The sequence below is a fragment of the Musa acuminata genome, chromosome BXJ2-2, assembly GCF_036884655.1.
Source record: "Musa acuminata AAA Group cultivar baxijiao chromosome BXJ2-2, Cavendish_Baxijiao_AAA, whole genome shotgun sequence".
Classification (NCBI taxonomy): domain Eukaryota; kingdom Viridiplantae; phylum Streptophyta; class Magnoliopsida; order Zingiberales; family Musaceae; genus Musa; species Musa acuminata.
The window spans coordinates 31,336,258-31,356,574 of NC_088339.1; the positions used below are offsets into that span (position 1 = coordinate 31,336,258).

General features: G+C 40.8%; 4 protein-coding genes across 5 annotated transcripts; 2 read left to right on the forward strand and 2 right to left on the reverse strand.

The window, feature by feature from the left end:
* Positions 1 to 50: 50 nt before the first annotated feature.
* Positions 51 to 4,728, reverse strand: LOC135606047 (choline-phosphate cytidylyltransferase 2-like). The gene is made up of 8 exons (XM_065096780.1): positions 4,280 to 4,728; positions 3,929 to 4,042; positions 2,875 to 2,970; positions 2,219 to 2,261; positions 1,960 to 2,115; positions 1,805 to 1,873; positions 766 to 876; positions 51 to 571 (listed from the first exon to the last, which is right to left on the reverse strand). Exons 1-8 carry the CDS (start codon positions 4,486 to 4,488, stop codon positions 494 to 496), a joined length of 876 nt encoding a protein of 291 aa, XP_064952852.1. The 5' UTR covers positions 4,489 to 4,728; the 3' UTR covers positions 51 to 493.
* Positions 4,729 to 6,119: 1,391 nt separating this feature from the next.
* LOC135606048 (pentatricopeptide repeat-containing protein At5g27110-like) lies at positions 6,120 to 8,741 on the reverse strand. Its single transcript, XM_065096781.1, has one exon. It carries the CDS (start codon positions 8,665 to 8,667, stop codon positions 6,523 to 6,525), a length of 2,145 nt encoding a protein of 714 aa, XP_064952853.1. The 5' UTR covers positions 8,668 to 8,741; the 3' UTR covers positions 6,120 to 6,522.
* A 442-nt stretch (positions 8,742 to 9,183) lies between these two features.
* On the forward strand, positions 9,184 to 14,643 carry LOC103975241 (6-phosphogluconate dehydrogenase, decarboxylating 1). 2 transcript variants are annotated; one of them, XM_009390150.3, is made up of 2 exons: positions 9,184 to 9,475; positions 12,900 to 14,643. In XM_009390150.3, exon 2 carries the CDS (start codon positions 12,907 to 12,909, stop codon positions 14,359 to 14,361), a length of 1,455 nt encoding a protein of 484 aa, XP_009388425.2. In that variant the 5' UTR covers positions 9,184 to 9,475; positions 12,900 to 12,906; the 3' UTR covers positions 14,362 to 14,643. The 2 variants fall into 2 exon arrangements, with proteins under 2 accessions (XP_009388425.2, XP_009388426.2); XM_009390151.3 differs by having other exon boundaries at positions 9,439 to 9,576.
* Positions 14,644 to 16,526: 1,883 nt separating this feature from the next.
* Positions 16,527 to 19,648, forward strand: LOC103975240 (4-coumarate--CoA ligase 2). The gene is made up of 6 exons (XM_009390149.2): positions 16,527 to 17,728; positions 17,831 to 18,029; positions 18,113 to 18,258; positions 18,369 to 18,436; positions 18,519 to 18,621; positions 19,241 to 19,648. The coding sequence occupies exons 1-6, from the start codon at positions 16,670 to 16,672 to the stop codon at positions 19,355 to 19,357; spliced, it is 1,692 nt and encodes a 563-aa protein (XP_009388424.2). The 5' UTR covers positions 16,527 to 16,669; the 3' UTR covers positions 19,358 to 19,648.
* Positions 19,649 to 20,317: the final 669 nt, after the last annotated feature.

The following is a 20,317-nucleotide window of genomic DNA, read 5'->3' on the forward strand; positions in this document are numbered from 1 at the left end:
AAGACCACCAAGAAGACTTAATATGATGCTGCAGATCCGGGCCGAACTCTATTTCACATCAGTTATTACAGTATGGTTCCCAGTAGCAAGTATAATAATAAGCTGGAAGCAGGAAACAACTAATGTTTCCATAGCAACTAAGACAACAGGGAGTGATGAAATGTCCTCAATGGAGGTTTCACTTCATACAAACAATTTTGATGTACGAGTAAGTAATTCTAACAGCTTGTTCAAATAAGAAGAAAAAGCTGTGGCAGTAGTCTGAGTCATGTAGGCTTCATCCTGGTGAACAAGAATCAACACCTAGGATGAAGTTTCACTTCACACAGACAATTTTGATGTACTAGTAAGTAATTCTAACAGCTTGTTCAAACAAGAAGAGAAAGCTGTTGCAGTAGTCTTGAGTCATGTAGGCTTCATCCCGGTGAACAAGAATCGACACCCAGGAACTAAAGCAGTGACTTCTCAGAAGTAGTCATGAAGCTACTGAATCTTACAAAAGGCTGGCGGTCATCACTTTGGTCGACCGCCTCCTGAGTCTCTCTTGAATTCGGCCTTTAATGGCAGTCTCCTGTTGTCATAAGCAACCAAACATTAATCTAGATGTCAAACGAAAGAGAACAAATATGACCATTTAGCTAAACTCACAAGGCTCTTAAGCATACTCGATCTTCAACAGAAACAAAACTATCAATGTCCTAGAATAATATACTTCTTTATAATCATATCTAGATAATATTAGATATTCCAAGTCTGACAACTCACCATGATATGACATCTTTCCTCAAACTTCCCAAGAAAGCCTGCAATGCAGCGATCTGCAATTTCAACCCACTCATTGTGATGCATGCCAGCAGTTTTCGCTACCGTATGCAACTGCAGAAAACAATTCGAAACTGTCATAATTTCCAAACAGAAACTGACAATATTGAGTGACACCAACACAAATTGAAAAGTTGGTACTCGACACAAAAGTATATAACCAATGTCTTAAACAATCATAAAGCACACATCATCTTGACAATGGGATAGATACTTCATTTTAGGTCCAATAACAAATAACGATAAGCAGGGACATAAAGAACGAAATCTTATCCATTACTACATATGTTGCGATTACAACTCTAGTCAAGACACCTAGGTCCTTTCAAGTAAAAGAATGTGCCAACTAATTAGAGAATATTGTACCCCACCAGTATGCCTGAATGCTCTCAAGAGGTCTGGAAGAATTGATGAGGCATGGGGCCAGAGAATACAGATGTCTTGCTGAGTAATTTTGAAAGGTTTGTCTTTACCATGAAAACAAAATCTGGAATGGATTGCTACTCTTTCTGATGCCTGCCTCCAAGTTGCTCCTTATTTAACAACAAAAACCACAGGATATCCTAGGGATAGTGCATCAGGAGACCAAAGCCCTCCTTGCTAAAATTCAATGAAATCAAAGCATTTGCTTTGCTTTCATAGACAATATTTCACAACCTTTTTAAATGAAATTATTTTGAAGAATAATAATTAATTATTGCTAGGATTCGACATGTGCTTTGGTAAAATTGATCAAAATGTATAGCAGCAACATCTTAATGAGGAATACAGGATCCATGAACTTGTTAACCACGTCCTTTATGTTCTACTCCACAAGTTTTCATAAAGAAGAAAAATAAAACAGCACATTTCAGTTATATGACATAGCACAAAGCATAAGTGAATGAGTGGCACAATTCAGATAGCAGCCTTAGTGGTACGACCAAGCACCACAAAAAGCTCTCTGCTGGATCATTGCAAGAGAACCAATTTTTCAGCATACCTTTTCCCGCTGTGCTTTCACCTTCTCACGCAGTTTGGTTATGCGCATGTTCATTCGCAATTGCTTCTCCTGGCAGCAATAAGATGAGAACCAATCGAATCATGCAAATGAATAATCACGGGATTTAAGATAAGCATTCAAGAACATGATCCTGCCTTTATGTAGCTGACACCAAGATCCTTCCTTGTATACCCTCTGGCTAAGTTACGCATAACATACTTGTTGTAGTTTTTCAAAATCCTCATTATGATATCTGAGGTAGATATCCCATCTGTTCGTTTTGTTTCTTTGAATTTCCCAACAGATTTAACCTACAAGAATATATGATTCCGATTATCCAATAAATGTCTGGAATCTTGGAAATAATTATAATCAAAGTGACCTAAATCACAAGAAGGTAACAAGAGAACTTACATATTCATAAACGTCATTTCCAGCTCCACTTGCATCTGCATATCTGCAAATATTGCCATGATGAGGAACACAACTATATAGCACGTTATTGTAACAAAATTTACATCTTAAATAGTTATTAACAATTGAAAAGCTGACACTTAAGCTGAAAATGGTCAATATCAAAGAACTAACACTAGATTGAAATTGACCATTGTAAATATATAAAGCTGAACTCGCACAAGCAACAAATAAGGAAAACAATTATTGGTTCATCCATTTCATTGAGGTACTCCAGTTGATAGTAAATGATGTAGAATTTGCCAGAATTCAATAACTGAAATCATTACTTGATTAAAAGAATTGAAAAATCAGACATTATATTCTGCCAGTGTACCTATGAAAAATTCAGATTGAACATCAAGTAGCGTACTGACCAATCCAAAAATAGTAAATAATTACTTAACCTACTTAAACAGGTAAATTTATTGGCAGTTATATAAAGTACTCCAACCATACATGTATCATCAGTTGGCTATATAGCCTATACAATACGTAAACAATCAATGGCAACTCCGATAATGTAATTTAAGAATAATGAAATACTCGAGCTATGAAGGAACATAATTATTCTTGAAAACTCAAAGCTTTATAATAGACTTGTATGTTTATCTTACGGAATGGCATCATGAACAACATAGTCAATCTTGTGTTTGTCGAGGAACTCCTGTGTGATAATCCATGGAGCGTCAGGAATAACTTCATCTACCCACCTAAGATGAAGAATGGAATATTTCAGCTATAAATATAGAAGAAAACTTTAAAGCACACAACACATTGACTAAGTGCATTTTTTCTCTACCTAGTAATTGTCGTGTCATCTCTGTCACATATGATCTTATCAAATGTGCATCTAGTATAGCTTGACAACATAAGAGGATTGAAACATGAACACTTATCACTCTACACATGTTCACAAAGTCTAGCTTTAAAACACAATTACTGACAGCAAGATCCCATGATGATTTCAGGAAATAAGAACGTCAGCATAAAACATAGACCTGAGAGAGGAAAGGGAGTACATAAGAAGTTCACCACTTATTAAACAAACTTGTTGACACAACAGTGACCAGAAATTTTTTCAAATATAGAGACTTAATCTAAGTGAGACTCATGTCCTAGCAATATTAACCTCGACAAAGATAAGTGACAGGAAAATATCAAACAAAATTTTAGAAGGTTATATGTTCTAATCTAAGCCCATCCAATTACTTCAACATAAGAGCACCTGGGTCAGTAATCATTTCAACAATAGTGATACAACTTATATGAGAATAATGCCAAATACTAAAGTCACTTATATTTTATCTGCGTTTTCTACAGTTTTTTCTCTATTACATGTGGGTTACTCATTGACCAATGGTTCCGAACCTTCAGTTTGCCATTTCTGTAACAAGACAACAATTTTCACGAGACATGCAAATAACATCTCATATGTTATTGCTGACCCGTAATTATGTTCAAATTTCAACCAACAGAATGCACTGAAAATACTCCTTCTAAATTTGTTGGTTTCTTGTGCAGAAGTTTCTCGAATGTCATCCAAATACAAAAAAGGAGACCCTCAATTGTATGATCATCTTCATTTTATAAAAAGTAATGTAGTGCTAAAAGGAACAAATTGGTAAACCAAAAGTTTACCAGTCATAAGGAGGATGGAATACTACAAACCTGCAATGACGGAGTGACTCATAGCGCTCAGATTCAGTCATGACTGTGTTTCCCTTGTATCGATGAGTAATCTCATCGTTGCAGCAACCAACAAGTAAATAGGTGTTTCGGAATCTGGAAGAAAATGGTCATCACAATTCAATCCATCAAATGATTCTATAAGAACAAGACAGCTACATGCTGAACTTAATCTACGATGCACGCTCAAATTAAAGAGTTCATCGATCCTCATTATGCATTATTGTGCAAGCCACTACGTTTTCCCTGCTTTCGATCGTCATGCCAATAAAGTTTTGCTCACGATTTGTGCAAACCATCAGAAGAAAAAAAAATACTAATCGGAAGAATTACGAGTTCTTGGCTTGTTCGAGAGCTCGAGCATGTCCAAAGTGGAAGAGATCGTAGATCCCGTCGGCGTAGACGCGAACAGGCCTATCCGACGACACTTCCTTCTCGGGCAGCGGTTCGCACTGCAACTCCTCGGACGACGCCGACAACGCTCCACCATCGTCGCCCTCGTTGAGCCCACTGATCCACCGCCTACGTGGCAACCGCGCCATCGGAGATGTTCGAGCCCACCACCTACCAATCCAGGAGACAGTGAGTCCCGGCGCGAGAATCCCGAGCGGCACGGGCGGTATGGAGATAGAGAGGGGGGGCGGGAGGACTCGAAGAAGAGCTTTGGAAGGGGAGGTGAATCGGCGTTGTATATATATACACACACACGCCCTTAACCATCACAGTTCGCCGGTGAACGGAAGTCCCAAATTAGCAGCCAATTGGGTTTGGGATTTGGCATTAGCGTTCCTTCACGTCGAGAAACGAACGCGTCAATCGTTACGCGCGTCTATATATCGTAGAAAGTTTGTTTGGTCGCACATTTATGGATGTTACACTCGGTTCAACTATACTAATATTGTTTGTTAGATTCCATAGTCTTATCATTGACCCAATTTTGACTCATGCGTTTTCTAATCATCCCTTAGAAATATTATAATCTTTAAAGCCCAAGTTATTTAAAGATTTAATAAATCTAAATTGATGATATAACTCAAAATAAAAATTAATTAAGAAAATAATGATGTAACCAACATCTCAATATTATTTCGACACCTCAATATGAAGTAATTGATACCTATATCTCGATATCAGATCCACTACATCTATTACGTGTGATTCAATTCAATATACGTTTGTAAGTATAAAGATATAAATTTAAATAAAAAAATTAAAAATAATAATTAACTAACACATCGATATGATCGACACCACATATCTAAATTATTAACATCTTGATATTAGATGATTGAAATCTTGATGCTAAATGATTAATATGTCGGGGCTATATCTACAACATTTGTCAGACCCAACATCGATACACATCTATGAATATAATAATCATAAAATCATATTATGAAAATCCCTATAGTGCATCATAAAATAGAGAACAATTCTCACTATATAAATACTATATAATACTATAATATATAAATAAATATAAAATAAAATATTTTTATATAAAAATAAAGATGGACAGATACATGATTCAAACTTATGGTCTATTTTATAGTAACTGCTTAAGCTATGAGAAAAAGATCTAAGGTATAATAGGTTTCAGCATAATTGTCTTACTCCCCATGCCAGATAAGATTCATCATCATGCTATTGAAAAATTATCTGCAAAATAATTTGTGAAAGGGAATAATAAACAGCGTTCTTGAAGTCAACGGAGAGTCCCGCAGTTTTTGCCTGTTGGATTGAGTTGACAAAAATCATGGCTTTACCTTCTTACTGGAGCCACCAAGAACGACCACCAACGAGGCAAAAATTATAGAGAAAAATGTAATCATCTCGTGGAGAACTGAAAAAGAGAAGGTAAATCTTTTGAGCAAAAGAACAGGCAATTTACTGCATCTTATTCTGGTTCTGGATTCAAAGAGTAACACATCTATGTTATTAGGAAAGTTATGATAATTTAATCTGTTGTGAATCCTGTATTCTGAGGTACCACACTGCAACAATGAGAGCCAATGACAATCAATTAGAATTTTTTCTTATCGAACCAACTATGACATAATGACATGGAAAGTGTTTCAGAACACATCAAGGAATCTTTAGTTTGCTCATCCAATTAATCTCACAACAATTCATCAACTGAAAAAAAAAATCAATCAGTTACAATGTCCCACTATTCGGGAAAAGAACTTCTCCAATATGTCCATATACAAAGAATAATCTTATACATGTTGTGAGGCAGTGTTGGGTCTGCATAGGGACAGCTGCTAAGCAGGAAATCATTTTTGCAAACTCAATCCATTGGTCCATTTAGTGAATAAAATTGCCTCCTTTATAGTCAATGAAAGAAATTTGAAGTCCATGGAATAATTATTGACATCTTCCAGCTGCTAATAATGTCTGCATGTCCAATGAGTTGGAATATGAGAAAAGAACAAATAAATATACTAAATCAGTTCCCTGTCTCAAACAATCTTCAGCTGTACAAAGGATCATGTTATACTCGGGCTGTCACAGTTTCAAAACTGGGTACTGCCAGTGATTATAAGCTGCAAATGCATGAAATTGATGTTTCAGTTTCAATCTACTGTTGCAGTCATGCTCATCAGACTATCAGACTTTTCCTGCTTCATGTGCAAAGAAAGATACCCAAGCCATTCATGTATAAACTCAGCCTGTGGATGTGAGTCATCTTTCACAAAGAACTGGTGAATTCTCTTTTCAATCTCAATCCAGCTGCAACCAGGGTTCTTCTTCAATCCTCTCTCTTTTACAGTAGCACGGACCTTGCGCACATCATCCCATCTCCCAACAGACGCGTACATGTTTGCTAAAGTCACATAAGTAGAGTGATCATCTGGATCTACCTCAACAAGAAGCTTGGCAACTTCCTCCCCCAATTCCAAGTTCCTGTGCAAACTACAAGCCGAGAACAACGAACCTAACAATCCTGCATCAGCTCTTATCTCAGGTGTGCTTTTCTTCAGTACACTATAAGCTTCATTTAGCCTACCCGAGCGTCCCAGGAGATCTATCAAGCAGGAGTAGTGTTCTATGTGGGGTTTGATTCCATATTCATTAGTCATTTGATCAAAATAAAGACGACCTTCATCAACCAGTCCTCCATGGGAGCAAGCAACGAGAACTGCAAGGAATGTGACATGATCCAGTTTTGCATTTACTTTCTGCAATTCGTGGAAGAGCTTGAAAGCTTCAGAGGCCTGGCCATGGGAGCCATAGGCCATGATCATGGAAGTCCAGGACAAAATATCCTTTGTAGCTAACCTGTCAAAAACTTCTCTTGCTTCGCTAATGGCTCCACATTTTGCATACATGTCGACAAGGGTGCACATGACTTTCTCATTGCACTCCAGACCATGGTTGCTAATTTGCTTATGGATCTCTCTGCCCTGCTCCAAAGCTGCTAATTGAGCACAAGCAGATAGAACACTGATAAAGGTGATAGCATCTGGGCTGACCCCATATACTCTCATATCATGGAAGAGCTCGAGAGCCTTGAAGAAGCAGCCTACCGTCACATACCCTGAAATCATCACGTTCCATGAAACCACATTCGACTTTGGCATCTTCTCAAAGACAGACTCTGCATGCCGAGCAATTCCACATTTGAAATAGAAATCTACAAGAGAACTAACAACAAAAATATCAGCCTCTATACAGTTCCGTACTATGTAACCATGAATAAACTTTCCATGTCGTGAATTAGAGCTTCTCGAGCAAGCCATTAACAAGCAGCTTATAGTGGTTGAAGTGGGCTTAACACCTTCCATGGTCATCCTCCTAAAAAGAATCAAACTCGAATGGCTATCTCCTGCCGAGGAATACCCGCCAATGATTGAATTCCAGGAGACCACACTCTTACTCGGAATCCGCTCGAAGACATCTCTGGCACTCTCCAAGCAACCACATTTGGCATACATGTCAACGATGGCAGAGCTGATGAAAGCATCCAATTCGAAACCACTCTCATTCAGCATCTCATGCATCTTCCTCCCCCGTTCCAAATCCTGGAGCCGACCACAAGCGGAGAATGCAGTCGTGTACGTCACACAGTCCGGCTCAAAACCGCATCTATTCATCTCCTCGAACAACTCCAGCGCTTTCGACGCCTGACCGGACTGGTAGTAGCAGGACATGACCGTATTCCAGCAAGCCGCATCCTTGTGGGTCATTTCATCGAACAGCTGGATCGCCGACGAAAAGCGATCGCATTTCGCATACATGTAGACCAAAGAGCTCGAGATTACGACGTCGGCCGCAAAACCGGACTTCATCAGGCCGGCGTGGAAGACCACGCCGTTTCGTGCGGCGCCTAATCCGGCGCACGCCTTGATAGCGCTCGGATAAGTGAAGGCGTTGGGCTTGAGGCGGGGGGAAAGGAGCAGCAGCTTCTGGAAGAGACAAAGCGCTTGTGCGTGCAGCTGGCGCTTGGAGCAGACAGAAAGGAGAGCATTCCATGGGGAGACGTCGTCGGAGGTGTTGGATTCGAGGACCTTGAGGGCGGGGTCGAGGAGGTGGAAGGAGAGGTAGAAGCCGACGAGAGCTCTGCAGAGGAGTGAGTTGGACTGCAAGCCGAGCGAAACAGACTTGGCATGGACGAGCTTCCCCGAAGCCAACGACTGGGCGTTGGTGGTGGCGGTGGCCGCTGCGGTGTTGCTGCGGCTGAGAGCTTTGAGGACAGCCGAAAGCTTCTGAACGACCATCGGCGGCCAACAAATCGCCTCACGCTTGACGAAAGCCGCCAACTTTTTGATCCGCTCGGTCAGTCAACACTAGAGACTCAAGTCTGCTCACCGCGAATGGGAATAAGACAACAAAACATGAAAATTCCACAGCTTTGGACTTACACTGGACCCGCTTCATGCACCCAGCAGCAGACGGTTAGACCACAGGAGGTTTCGAAACTCACCTGGCAATTTGAGCCGACCTAAACCGGCCTATCCGGACACGCGTTGGGTTAAGCGATCAATGCGCCCGAATCTACATGCAACCTGAGTCGGTGCAAGCTCGGTTCGATCTAACCATGTCATTGACCGGTCCGATTGAAATGGCTCCGAACCAAACCCATTGTGAATCCAACACAACCTAGTCAGGCTCAACCAAGATTGGATTGGTAAGGAGACGAGGGATGACGATTGGCAGAAAGCATGGGACCCATGTGGAGCCACAAGCGGGGTCCGTGGGACCCATGTCGCACCTCCACAAAGGAAGGTTTACCCAATGGTGACCCGACCATCAGCCCACCTACCTACCCAACCAACCCCAGCCGTCAGTGAGTACCAATTGTTATGCACGAATCACGATATTTTTCTTAATCCAACAATTGGTGTTCGTAGGGAGAGAAGAAAAAGGGAAAAAAAAGGAAAGAAAATAAAAGAGAGGAGTTGGTTGGGCTTTTGCTGTCTCTATAAAATCGATCGCGTTTGTTCTAATAGGAAGAAGAGAAATATAAGGGATCCTCTCGCTCCAAACCAAACTGGTCTTTGTTTGCGGGGAGAAACATCCATCAAGGTCTGGGCTTCTCTTCTTTCCTGATCTACTATCGTTCCTTGTCACGAGACAAATCTTTACATCGATTACTGTTTCTTCTGCCTTGTGTCTGAAAATTTTGGGTAGATCTGCTATCTCAAATCTCTGATGGTTTATATGTAGTTTTTTTTTTTCTGTGGTTTACCTGGTGGAAATATCCAATTTTTGTGTGTGATGCAAGACTTGTCTTTTTTCAGGATATCATGCATTAGATTTGTGGATGTTGAATTTGTTATCTGTAGCGCCTGTGGAACTTGTGTAATTAGAATGTTAAAAAATCGATTCATGCTGCTGTCCTGGAAGGCAGCATGTCCATGATTTAGGGAGATTAGAACCTAGATGTGGGTCCAAATGACAATAAAGTTGTGATCTTTTTGTCTTCGGGTGATCCAAGACAAACAATCAAGGTTGGATTCATCTGTTCACCATTGCAGGGAGTCCGCCATAGTGATTCTTGCTTATTGTATTTTCCACACTTGATAATCTGGTGGTGCTTTTATTGCTTCTCTCATGTATTCGTTGGAATCATTTGTTTCCGGTGCTTTTGTTTGGGATTTATGACAAAGAAAGTGTTGGACTTTTGGTCCTGACAATTGTGATTTGTTCATGGTAGTAGCATGTGGAACATTGATCTTGTGCAACTAATTTCTGTTATTGATCCGCTGAATTATGTTTCGTTGCACCAGTCAGGCATTATTAACCTAGTGGTTGGTTCCCCCATATATCTTGCAAAGGTTTTGGGTGTCATCACCTGTCAAGGTAGCGTAGAAGTATCCGAGTTAAGTCTGTCTTTAGGTAGGAGACTATTTTGTCAGTTAATCAAGGAATTTCCCCTCCCTGTTGTTAATCAATTTACATATACTAATTATCAATAGGTCTTTATTTTTCAAAAATTTGCTTGATAAGAACTTAACTATTTGCTTATAGTCTTTATGCTGTAATAAGGATGGAGTTTGTCGTGTGTGAGGTTGTGATCTTTATTTAGGAAGCTGTATAGCTTGTGTATAATTGTTCCTTATGATTCTTAGACCTGTGCTACTTTTGGGAGTATCCTTAAGGAATTCCTTTGTGCATTGTCAGTCTGGCTTATTGTAATATATACATCATCTATATATTTTTTTTATATCTTCTTTCTTAAAGTTTTTTGAGGAAGAACGAGTTAATTAAGCTTCTTCTTTCCATCGTTAAGAAATTGATGAAAAAAATTACAAAGAAATAAAAAGAGGTAGAAAAACAAGAACAGCACTTAAGGACGGTGCCTAGCCAACTTGACATGGATCATGCGATATATCTATATGGTCTAACTTTGGCTACACAAAAACCAAATTCATTTTGCTAAATTTATGTGAATCTTTTTCTGTAAGTGTATTATCTTAATATACTAATATATTCTTCTATATTAATTAGTTTTTATTTTTTTATTTTGTTCATGCAATGGGGATGACTATGTCTTTCATTGACTGGCTACTAAAGAAATTACATTATGGTGATTGCAATGATGATTAAGTTGAGTTCATTCAGGCAAATTCTCTCAACTCTTTGGTTTATGTATTAGATCAGAAATGGTTGTACAAATAAAAATATTAATTCTGATTTTTGTTGATATTAGAGGCACAAGGGTAAGAAACATAGGTAATCAAATCATCCCTCGGTGGATAATATGTTGGTGTTGTTGAAGTATGATCCTCTAGTGGGCATGTAGAACTGGAGTTGATCCAATGGTGAGTGGGTGAAAGATTGGTTATTGGCTTTGGTACATTCTCGATTTAGGATCATTTCTAGTTATGGATGATTTGATTATTCTCGGTTTAGTTGTGATTACTATTATAACGGTGATTTGGGAGCCCACCATTTATAAGTGGTATCAAAACAATGGATGATTGCAATGTCGGAACCTAATGGTTCCTTTAAGAAGGTGTAGTTTGAAAAGGTTCTACTTTAGTTACTAAGGACAACACTGTAATAAAGAAATGTGGTCTGAGTATTATTCTTGACGAGAATCAGGTCCAAATGTATAGTTTGTCTGGGTATTGGGGTTTGGGTCCAATTTTAGCCATTCAGATACACTAGTAATGATGATTATTAGATAGGTTAAACTGCTTAGGTCAGGTTCAGGCTTCAACTTATAATGTACCAAGTTTTCTTCAAAACATAGACTAGTTCTTTATGATTAATATGTTTGACGAACAACTCAAGTTAAACCAAGTCAGTTCCAGGTTGATTAAGAGAAAACAAAGCAGATAAGCATGTACATGTCTGCATTTATTATCTTGTTACAAGTTCATATTAAATCAGGTCAGATTTGGATTATTAAAAATCTAGTTCAGTTTTCGACCAGCACTGATCTCTGGAAATCAGGTGAGTCAATTCCATGCTTCATAGTTTTACAGTTCGTCTAGATGTAGTTTGTTTTGAACCCCATTTAAATCGAGTTATTTGCCACCTGAACCCAAGACAAGGAGTCGCAAGGTCCCTTCTTATCTCTTCTCTCCCCTCATCTTTCTCCCTTTCCCTATCTTCCCTCTTTTTATTATCTCATGTGATAGAGGCATGAAATGCAGTGAAAGTGGTGGATAGTATAAGAGTAGAATTCCACATTGTCCTCCTCCCACTCTTGACTGTTTCAACTACAGGAGGCTGCCACTGGTCATCCATCTTATTTTCTTCCTCATCCACTTATAGGCTAATCTAACGAGCCACCTTTATATAAACGTTATATAAAGTTTACATAACGTTGCTTAAACGTTTTCATTTTGTTGTTTGCATGATTTTATATGATCCATATTCTTTTGCATTTAGAATTTTCATTAGCTCTTTATTTCACCTCATCTATATATTTTTTGTTATTTTGATTTTTTATAAAATATTTTGAATCTTGTATCTGAATGAGTTTCATATTTCTTTGTAAATGTTCTGTAAGATTGTATATTTTAGTTCTCAGTGGCTAATATGTAGAAGTTCCTGATCTGTATATGGAATAGCATGGAGGATGTATCTTTATGTTAAGTTGCAAAAGACTTTCCTTGAAGCCATTTTTTATACATATTGAAAAGATACTTTGAATGTCTCTATTGTGACATCTGAGTTGGTTAATGCATTTGTTTCACAAGTGATGGTTCTTAGGTTCGAGTCTATATATGAGCGTCATGTACGCTATTTAATGTAATGGAAATATCTTTTAATTTTATTAAAAAAGATACTTTGAATAATTTATATATTGCAATTTTGGTTATGATGCTTGGCTTGGATTAGCTAACAACACGTGATTATGTCAATCTGCTAGCAGTCGAGAATCCTCAATTATATATTAGATCTAGTTCTATCCCGTCACAGTACCAAAATTTTCATTTTTCTTGTGCGTGTAATCTTATTTAGTCTTATTCTGATGATCCCACCTCTCTATCAGGTGAAAGATGGCTCTAACAAGGATTGGCCTTGCTGGTCTTGCTGTGATGGGTCAAAACTTAGCCTTGAACATAGCTGAAAAAGGCTTCCCTATTTCTGTATACAACCGGACCACTTCAAAGGTAGATGAGACTGTTGAACGTGCCAAACGTGAAGGAAACCTCCCAGTTTATGGTTTCCATGACCCTGCATCATTTGTCAACTCAATACAGAAGCCCCGTGTCATCATCATGCTTGTGAAAGCTGGTGCACCAGTTGATCAAACCATAGCGACACTCTCATCTCACATGGAGAAGGGCGACTGCATAATAGATGGGGGCAATGAATGGTATGAGAATACAGAGAGGCGTGAAAAGGCCATGGTGGAACTCGGTCTCCTTTATCTCGGGATGGGGGTTTCTGGTGGAGAGGAGGGCGCAAGGAATGGCCCTTCTTTGATGCCTGGAGGGTCATACGAGGCGTACAAGCACATAGAAGACATCCTTCTCAAAGTGGCTGCCCAGGTTCCGGATAGTGGCCCCTGTGTTACTTTTATAGGCAAAGGAGGTTCAGGCAATTTTGTCAAGATGATTCACAATGGAATCGAGTATGGAGACATGCAGCTTATCGCCGAAGCTTATGATGTACTGAAATCTGTAGGAAACCTGTCGAACCACGAGTTGCAACAGGTTTTTTCTGAATGGAACAAAGGAGAACTTCTTAGTTTCTTGATTGAGATCACCGCAGACATTTTTGGAATAAAAGATGATAAAGGTGATGGGTATCTAGTGGACAAGGTCTTAGACAAGACTGGGATGAAAGGTACCGGCAAATGGACCGTCCAACAAGCTGCTGAATTATCAGTGGCTGCTCCAACAATTGCATCATCTCTGGATTCCAGGTTCCTTAGTGGACTCAAGGAGGAACGGGTCCGAGCTTCTAAAGTTTTTCAGTCTGGTGATTTCAGTGACATTTTGGGAGGTCAGCCTGTTGACAAGGCAAAGTTGATCGAAGACGTGAGGCAAGCCCTTTATGCCTCAAAGATTTGCAGCTATGCACAAGGCATGAACCTGATACGAGCAAAGAGCATCGAAAAGGGGTGGGATCTTAAGCTGGGTGAGCTTGCAAGGATATGGAAGGGTGGCTGCATCATCCGGGCCATCTTCTTGGACCGTATCAAGAAGGCTTATGACAGGAACCCTGAGCTACCGAACCTCTTGGTCGACCCAGAGTTTGCAAAGGAGATAATGGATCGCCAGGCTGCTTGGCGTCGTGTCATCTGCCTCGCTATCAACCACGGCATAAGCACTCCAGGTATGTCTGCCAGTCTGGCCTATTTCGACACCTACAGGAGGGAAAGTGTTCCTGCTAATCTAGTCCAAGCTCAGAGGGACTACTTCGGGGCTCATACCTACGAGAGGGTCGACATGCCCGGGTCCTTCCACACCGAATGGTTCAAGATCGCAAAGCAGTCCAAGATCTGAAGTCATGTGAGAGAGACACTCCCTGTGTTTTCAGTAGCATAGCTTTACTTTAGTCACTGGGAAACTTGGGTTGGGTAAACCCCCACCTTTTAGCAATTGAAATAACGTCCCGTGTTAGGACCCAGAAAACCAGCTAAGAATGTTGGATGTCTTCCATTGCTTTTCTATTGGCATTACATTTAGATCGAAGTTGTCTTGGAGATCCAGGTCTTATGTTTGCTTCTCTTTCTTACCTGTAGTGGATGAACTTGGTGCTTCAAATCGAATGGGTGTTTCTGCTTATGTTTGATTGGGAAATGGCCTGTGTGTAATGAATCGACTATTGCATGGTTCCCTGTCAGAACACCACTTGACCCAAAAGTTGTTGTGCTTTGCCTTGCGTGAGTGACAAGTGTGTGTCACGAATGCTGCAAAAGACAAATGTGATTGATTATGTTGGAAGCTCAGATAGACTGGGCGTACTCAGAGGATAAATAAATATACGTACTCTTACTTTTTTAAATATTTAAAAGATAAATAAATAAGTATGTCACGATCGTTTTGAAGTTTCTAAAATACATATTCTACTTGACTTTTCTTACTTCAAATAGTTGACTAAATTGAGTGTTTGGGGGAACTTTTTCCCGATACACCCTTCACACGAGTTTTGTAAGTTAAATTCTTAAGTTGACTTCTCCTTTTTTCGATCCTCTGAGATCATCAAAGTAAATCAATGCCTGCACATAATACTAAAATACACTGATTGTGTATACCTGAGATACTAATATATTTCTCCTTGGAAGAATAAAAGAAGTAAGATTTCGACAACATAATTGCTTGGATACTTTTAATTTGTGCAAAGATGAGGTGGATCAAGGAACGCTCACCATCTAGAAATTTGGTGGTGCTCATCATTCATGCATTTATTTGGTCATCGATGATCACATCCCAGTCAACTGGAATTCATCGTCACGAATGATCAAATTCGATTCGTCTTATCCTTTGAAAACATCTTCGAACTCGAATCCTAATCCCCCATGAAGCAGTCAAGCCGACACCGTCCATCATCAGGAACTCAGCTATTGCAAGCAACGTGCTTATTGCTCCAAGACTATTTCTCCATTGTCTCTCTCTTCACAGCTTCAGGTGGCATGATGAGCACGGAGCCGACTCTAATTTTATCTTGGCATGCAATATTTTAATCGATTTGGCATAATAATTCATCCTCAGAAATGACAGCCACAACTCTCCCAAGTCCAAATTCAAGCCGATGCCGCTTTAGTCTCGGCATGTATTTTGACCGGCAATATTGAGGCATTATATTATTTGCTTTGCTTTGCTGCTGTGTGTTGGAATCCAACCGTCGCATTCAATTTTCGACTCAGTTGGGGTAAGAATAAGATCCAATCGAATCAATTCAAAATCAATTAGTCTATTATTTTAAATAATTTTAATATATATATATATATTTATATTTATTTATTTAAAATAAAAAAATATTTTGTTGTTGAATAATTTTAGTTCGATCTAATCGAATTAAAATATTTGTTCAATTGAACCGGCACGAGTTGGGTCAGTATCGATATCGAGTCGATTTGAATCGATTAAGGGCTTAAGATAGTGAATTGCGATCCGACTAATATTTTTAAAATTAAAATCAATTCATTCCGATGCGAATCGATTAATCGAATCGAAGAATATTATTTTCTTTAAACTTAAAACCGTTTATAACTTTCAAAATTAAATTAGGTTCCAACAGGTTCTATTCCATTTGAACTTTGTGTGTTCAAACTCCCTATTCGATTTGGGCCATGGAATTTTACGGATAAGTTAAAAAGTGATATTTCCATGTTTATTGGAAAAAAAATAAATAAAATAAATAGTCTTGCGAGTTTTTGGGGAGGAGACAGAGGGGAATGGTAGAGTCAATGCCTTGTTCATTCAAATGGGTGTTCTTAGATGAAACGGAGGGGAGAGTAGGTGGGTGAGGGGAAGGAGACTGATACATTGCTGAAGTAGAAGGTGAGATGAATCTGTGTTCGCATCTCCGCACAGCTCTCGTTTCTACCACTGTTCCTTCCATCTTGCATTCCCTACCTACCCCCCCCCCCCCCCCCCCCCCCCTTCACTTCTCCCTACTTATATGCACTCAGATCCTTCTGCTTCGTTCAAGCTCTCAGCCACTGCTGTATTCTCAGAGTTCCATTGTGTCAGAAAGCTGTAGAAAGGCAGTGCTTACCTCCTTGTTTGGCATCCGTTTCGCGCTTTGAATCCTCACGTCCCTCTCATTGTTTTTCTTCTTCTTCCTTCGTGTTGTACCTCGGCAGCCATGATCTCTCTTGCTTCTGAAACCCAACCACAGATCGCCAGCCCAATCCACCCACCCGAAACCCAGCCGCCGGAAACAATCGTGTTCCGGTCGAGGCTACCGGACATCACCATCTCCAACCATCTCCCTCTCCACACCTACTGTTTTGAGAAACTCCACGAGACGTCGGATGCAGCCTGCCTCATCGCGGCCACCACTGGGAAGATCTACACCTTCTCCGAGACCCACCTTCTGTGCCGTAAGGCGGCCGCTGGCTTTTCCAAGCTCGGGATCGGACATGGGGATGTCGTCATGGTCCTCCTGCAGAACGTACCTGAGTTCATATTCACGTTCATGGGCGCATGCATGCTCGGGGCCATCACCACCACCGCCAACCCGTTCTGCACTCCGGCCGATATCTTCAAGCAAATCAAGGCCTCCGGTGCGAAGCTTGTCGTCACCCAGTCCGCGCACGTCGACAAGCTCCGCGGCGGGGACGAGGGGTTCCCTAAGATCGGCGACGGCTTGATGGTGATCACCACCGATGAGCCTCCCGAGGACTGCATGAACTTCTGGGAAGTGCTGGACTCCAACGAGACGTCAGTCCCCCACGTCACCATCGATCCGGAGGACCCGGTCGCGCTGCCATTCTCGTCGGGCACGACCGGGCTGCCCAAGGGGGTGTTGCTGACCCACAAGAGCATGGTGTCGTCCATAGCGCAGCAGGTGGACGGCGAGAACCCGAACGTGTACCTGAAGCGCGACGACGTGGTGCTGTGCGTGCTTCCCCTGTTCCACATCTTCGCCCTCAACTCTGCGTTGCTCTGTTCGCTGAGGGCGGGTGCGGCGACGATGCTGATGCCAAAGTTCGAGATCAGAACGATGCTGGAAGGGATACAGACGCACCGGGTGTCGGTGGCCGCGGTGGTGCCGCCGCTGGTGCTGGCGCTGGCGAAGAATCAGGAGATCGAGAACTACGACTTGAGCTCCATGAGGATCATCCTCTCGGGTGCTGCCCCACTGGGGAAGGAGCTCGAGGATGCTCTCAGAATCAGAGTCCCTCAGGCGATCCTTGGCCAGGTCAGTGCCTCTCTCTCTCTCTCTCTCTCTCTCTCTCTCTCTCTCTCTCTCTCTCTCTCTCTCTCTCTACGCGGACCAACCTTTGCATGCGTGCATATGCAGGGCTATGGAATGACGGAAGCAGGGCCTGTGCTCTCGATGTGCCCTGCGTTTGCTAAGCATCCGACCGCTGTCAAATCCGGCTCCTGCGGCATTATCGTAAGGAATGCCGAGATGAAGGTGGTGGATCCGGACACCGGCTTCTCCCTCGGCCGCAACAAGCCCGGCGAGATATGCATCCGGGGGGCTCAGATCATGAAAGGTACGTGGAGTCCATTTTCTTATCCTAGACGAACGATTCTGATCTCGTTTTCCACGTTGACAACAGACTTCGTTCCATGACAGGCTACCTTAACGATGTCGACGCCACGTCGAAGACGATAGACGTCGACGGCTGGCTGCACACTGGAGACATCGGCTACGTCGACGACGACGACGAGGTTTTCATAGTGGACAGAGTAAAGGAGCTCATCAAATACAAGGGCTTCCAGGTACTCAACCCACTGACATGCACTGCATGCATGCCCTCTTTCCAACGTAGGAAGGACCCTAATATGCTTTGTCGGTGGTCGTAATTAATGGGTTGAGGATGTGCGCGCAGGTGCCGCCAGCAGAGCTCGAATCCCTGCTTCTAAGTCATCCCTCCATCGCCGACGCTGCGGTCGTCCCGTAAGTCCACCGAGCTTCTCTGTACTGTTTGCCTCGTGCTATTATCGTCAACGGTCTTATCGTTGACTTCTCACGACAACAGGCAAAAGGATGAGGCTGCAGGTGAAGTCCCAGTCGCCTTCGTCGTTCGAGCCAAAGACTCGGCCATCAGCGAGCAAGCCATCAAGGAATTCATAGCTAAACAGGTAATTCTAATGGGTTCATTTCCGTCGGTGTACGATGGATTCGAAATATCATTCAATATATTATATTGAATGTGTTTGACCATTTGTCGTGTGAATCTTTACTCGAATCTCACGTTTTGTCTACATCGAATGTACGTGATTGGATATATTTTGTCTACATCCAAAAACAAAATATTGAATGAGAACATCCCACCAAAATTTAAAGATATGCTAGTTTTATGTAGTAACATTATATTAATTAAGAACTTGGATATAAAAAAAAATAGAATGGACTTTTTCTACATCCAAGAAGAAAATATTAAATAAAAACATCCCACCAAAATTTAGAGATATGTTAGCTTAATACAGTAAAATTCCATTAATTTCCAAGATTCTCTTTCCTTATATAGAAGATTTTTCATATTGAATTATTTTTCTTCAAAGATTTTTCATACAAAACTAGGCTCGAGTGAATTAATCTCCTTTCTTTTTTGTGATGAACAAAGAGATATAGCTTTAGTTGTGTGTTTATTTGTTTCCTGTAAATGTTATTTACGTTCGTGACAAGAGTTAGGGTTGTCTTTGTTATGACTCGTTGATTCATTGATGAACGCATATGTATGTATGTATGGCTCCTCAGGTTGTGTTTTACAAGAGATTGCAGAAGATCTACTTCGTCCATTCCATTCCGAAATCAGCAGCAGGAAAAATACTGAGGAAGGAGTTGAAAGCCAAGCTCCAAGTTGCTTCTAAATAAAGAGTGTTATCGCCATGCCTCGCTTTTCTTTGTTTCAGTAGAAGTGTCTTCCCGACGCCTATGCAAACTTGTTGTTTAGTGAGGGTTTCCATGGCCAAATGCAACCCTAATTGGTGTACTTTTGATTGGCTTATCCTTATCGTTAGCTATCTCTGTCAACCTACTCCAACGAGAGGGGAACTCTTATGTATTGCATAAAGTTCATCGTCCTCCGATTAAGTGTTGTCGTTTGATGAGAGTCCACTGCTATTTCAATACGAAAAATTGAAGTGAGAGTCATGGTTAACTTTAGTATTTTGGATGCAAGTGAAGGAATACATGCGAAGAATTTAACATAGTAATTTTCCACAAAAAAAAAAATCTCACTTTTAATTCTCATTTTTTTTATAGCCGCTCTTATTCCGAATATATCATTAATTTTACAATCATTCATCTATCCCCCTCTTCTTTTTTTTCTTTTTTTTTTCTTCTCACGAATCGATCTATATGGTGTATCGATCCGTTGAAGAATCAATTCTCAAGGTTCCTATGTGTTAGGAAAAGAGTCGACACTAAGAAGGGGGGTGAATTAGTACAACGGTAAAAATTATGTCGGTTCAAAACTTCGTTGCGATTAAATCTGTTTCCGACGAAAAATCGTTTTGTAAAGGTATTAACTTTGAAAGCGTACGGAAGAGCATAGTGGATATAAAACAAGTAAAGTGGTTTGTAGTAAAGTAATTATACAAGAGAAATGCAAACCAGATTTTTATAATGGTTCGGTCGTCGTGACCTACATCCACTTCATCGATTCCTCTTCCGTCGAGGCCACCGGCATTCACTATTGGTCTTCTTTCAATGGGCGAAGACCAACTACCCTTTTACACCCCTCTTCTCCTTTTCACAGGTTTATGAGATAACCTTTTACAACCCTCTTTTACAAGGTATCCCTCTCACACCTCTCTTAAAACTCTCTCTAAG

Excerpts from the sequence above, each read along its gene's own strand:
- LOC135606047 (XM_065096780.1), bottom strand. The coding sequence starts at position 4,488 with ATGGCGCGGTTGCCACGTAGGCGGTGGATCAGTGGGCTCAACGAGGGC. Across the intron at positions 2,971-3,928 it reads GAGTCACTCCGTCATTGCAG|GTGGGTAGATGAAGTTATTC; the intron begins GTTTGTAGTATT and ends TCTTCATCTTAG. Across the intron at positions 877-1,804 it reads TGAAAGCACAGCGGGAAAAG|TTGCATACGGTAGCGAAAAC; the intron begins GTATGCTGAAAA and ends TGTTTTCTGCAG.
- LOC135606048 (XM_065096781.1), bottom strand. The coding sequence starts at position 8,667 with ATGGTCGTTCAGAAGCTTTCGGCTGTCCTCAAAGCTCTCAGCCGCAGC.
- LOC103975241 (XM_009390150.3), top strand. The coding sequence starts at position 12,907 with ATGGCTCTAACAAGGATTGGCCTTGCTGGTCTTGCTGTGATGGGTCAA.
- LOC103975240 (XM_009390149.2), top strand. The coding sequence starts at position 16,670 with ATGATCTCTCTTGCTTCTGAAACCCAACCACAGATCGCCAGCCCAATC. Across the intron at positions 18,259-18,368 it reads TCAAATACAAGGGCTTCCAG|GTGCCGCCAGCAGAGCTCGA; the intron begins GTACTCAACCCA and ends ATGTGCGCGCAG. Across the intron at positions 18,622-19,240 it reads AGGAATTCATAGCTAAACAG|GTTGTGTTTTACAAGAGATT; the intron begins GTAATTCTAATG and ends ATGGCTCCTCAG.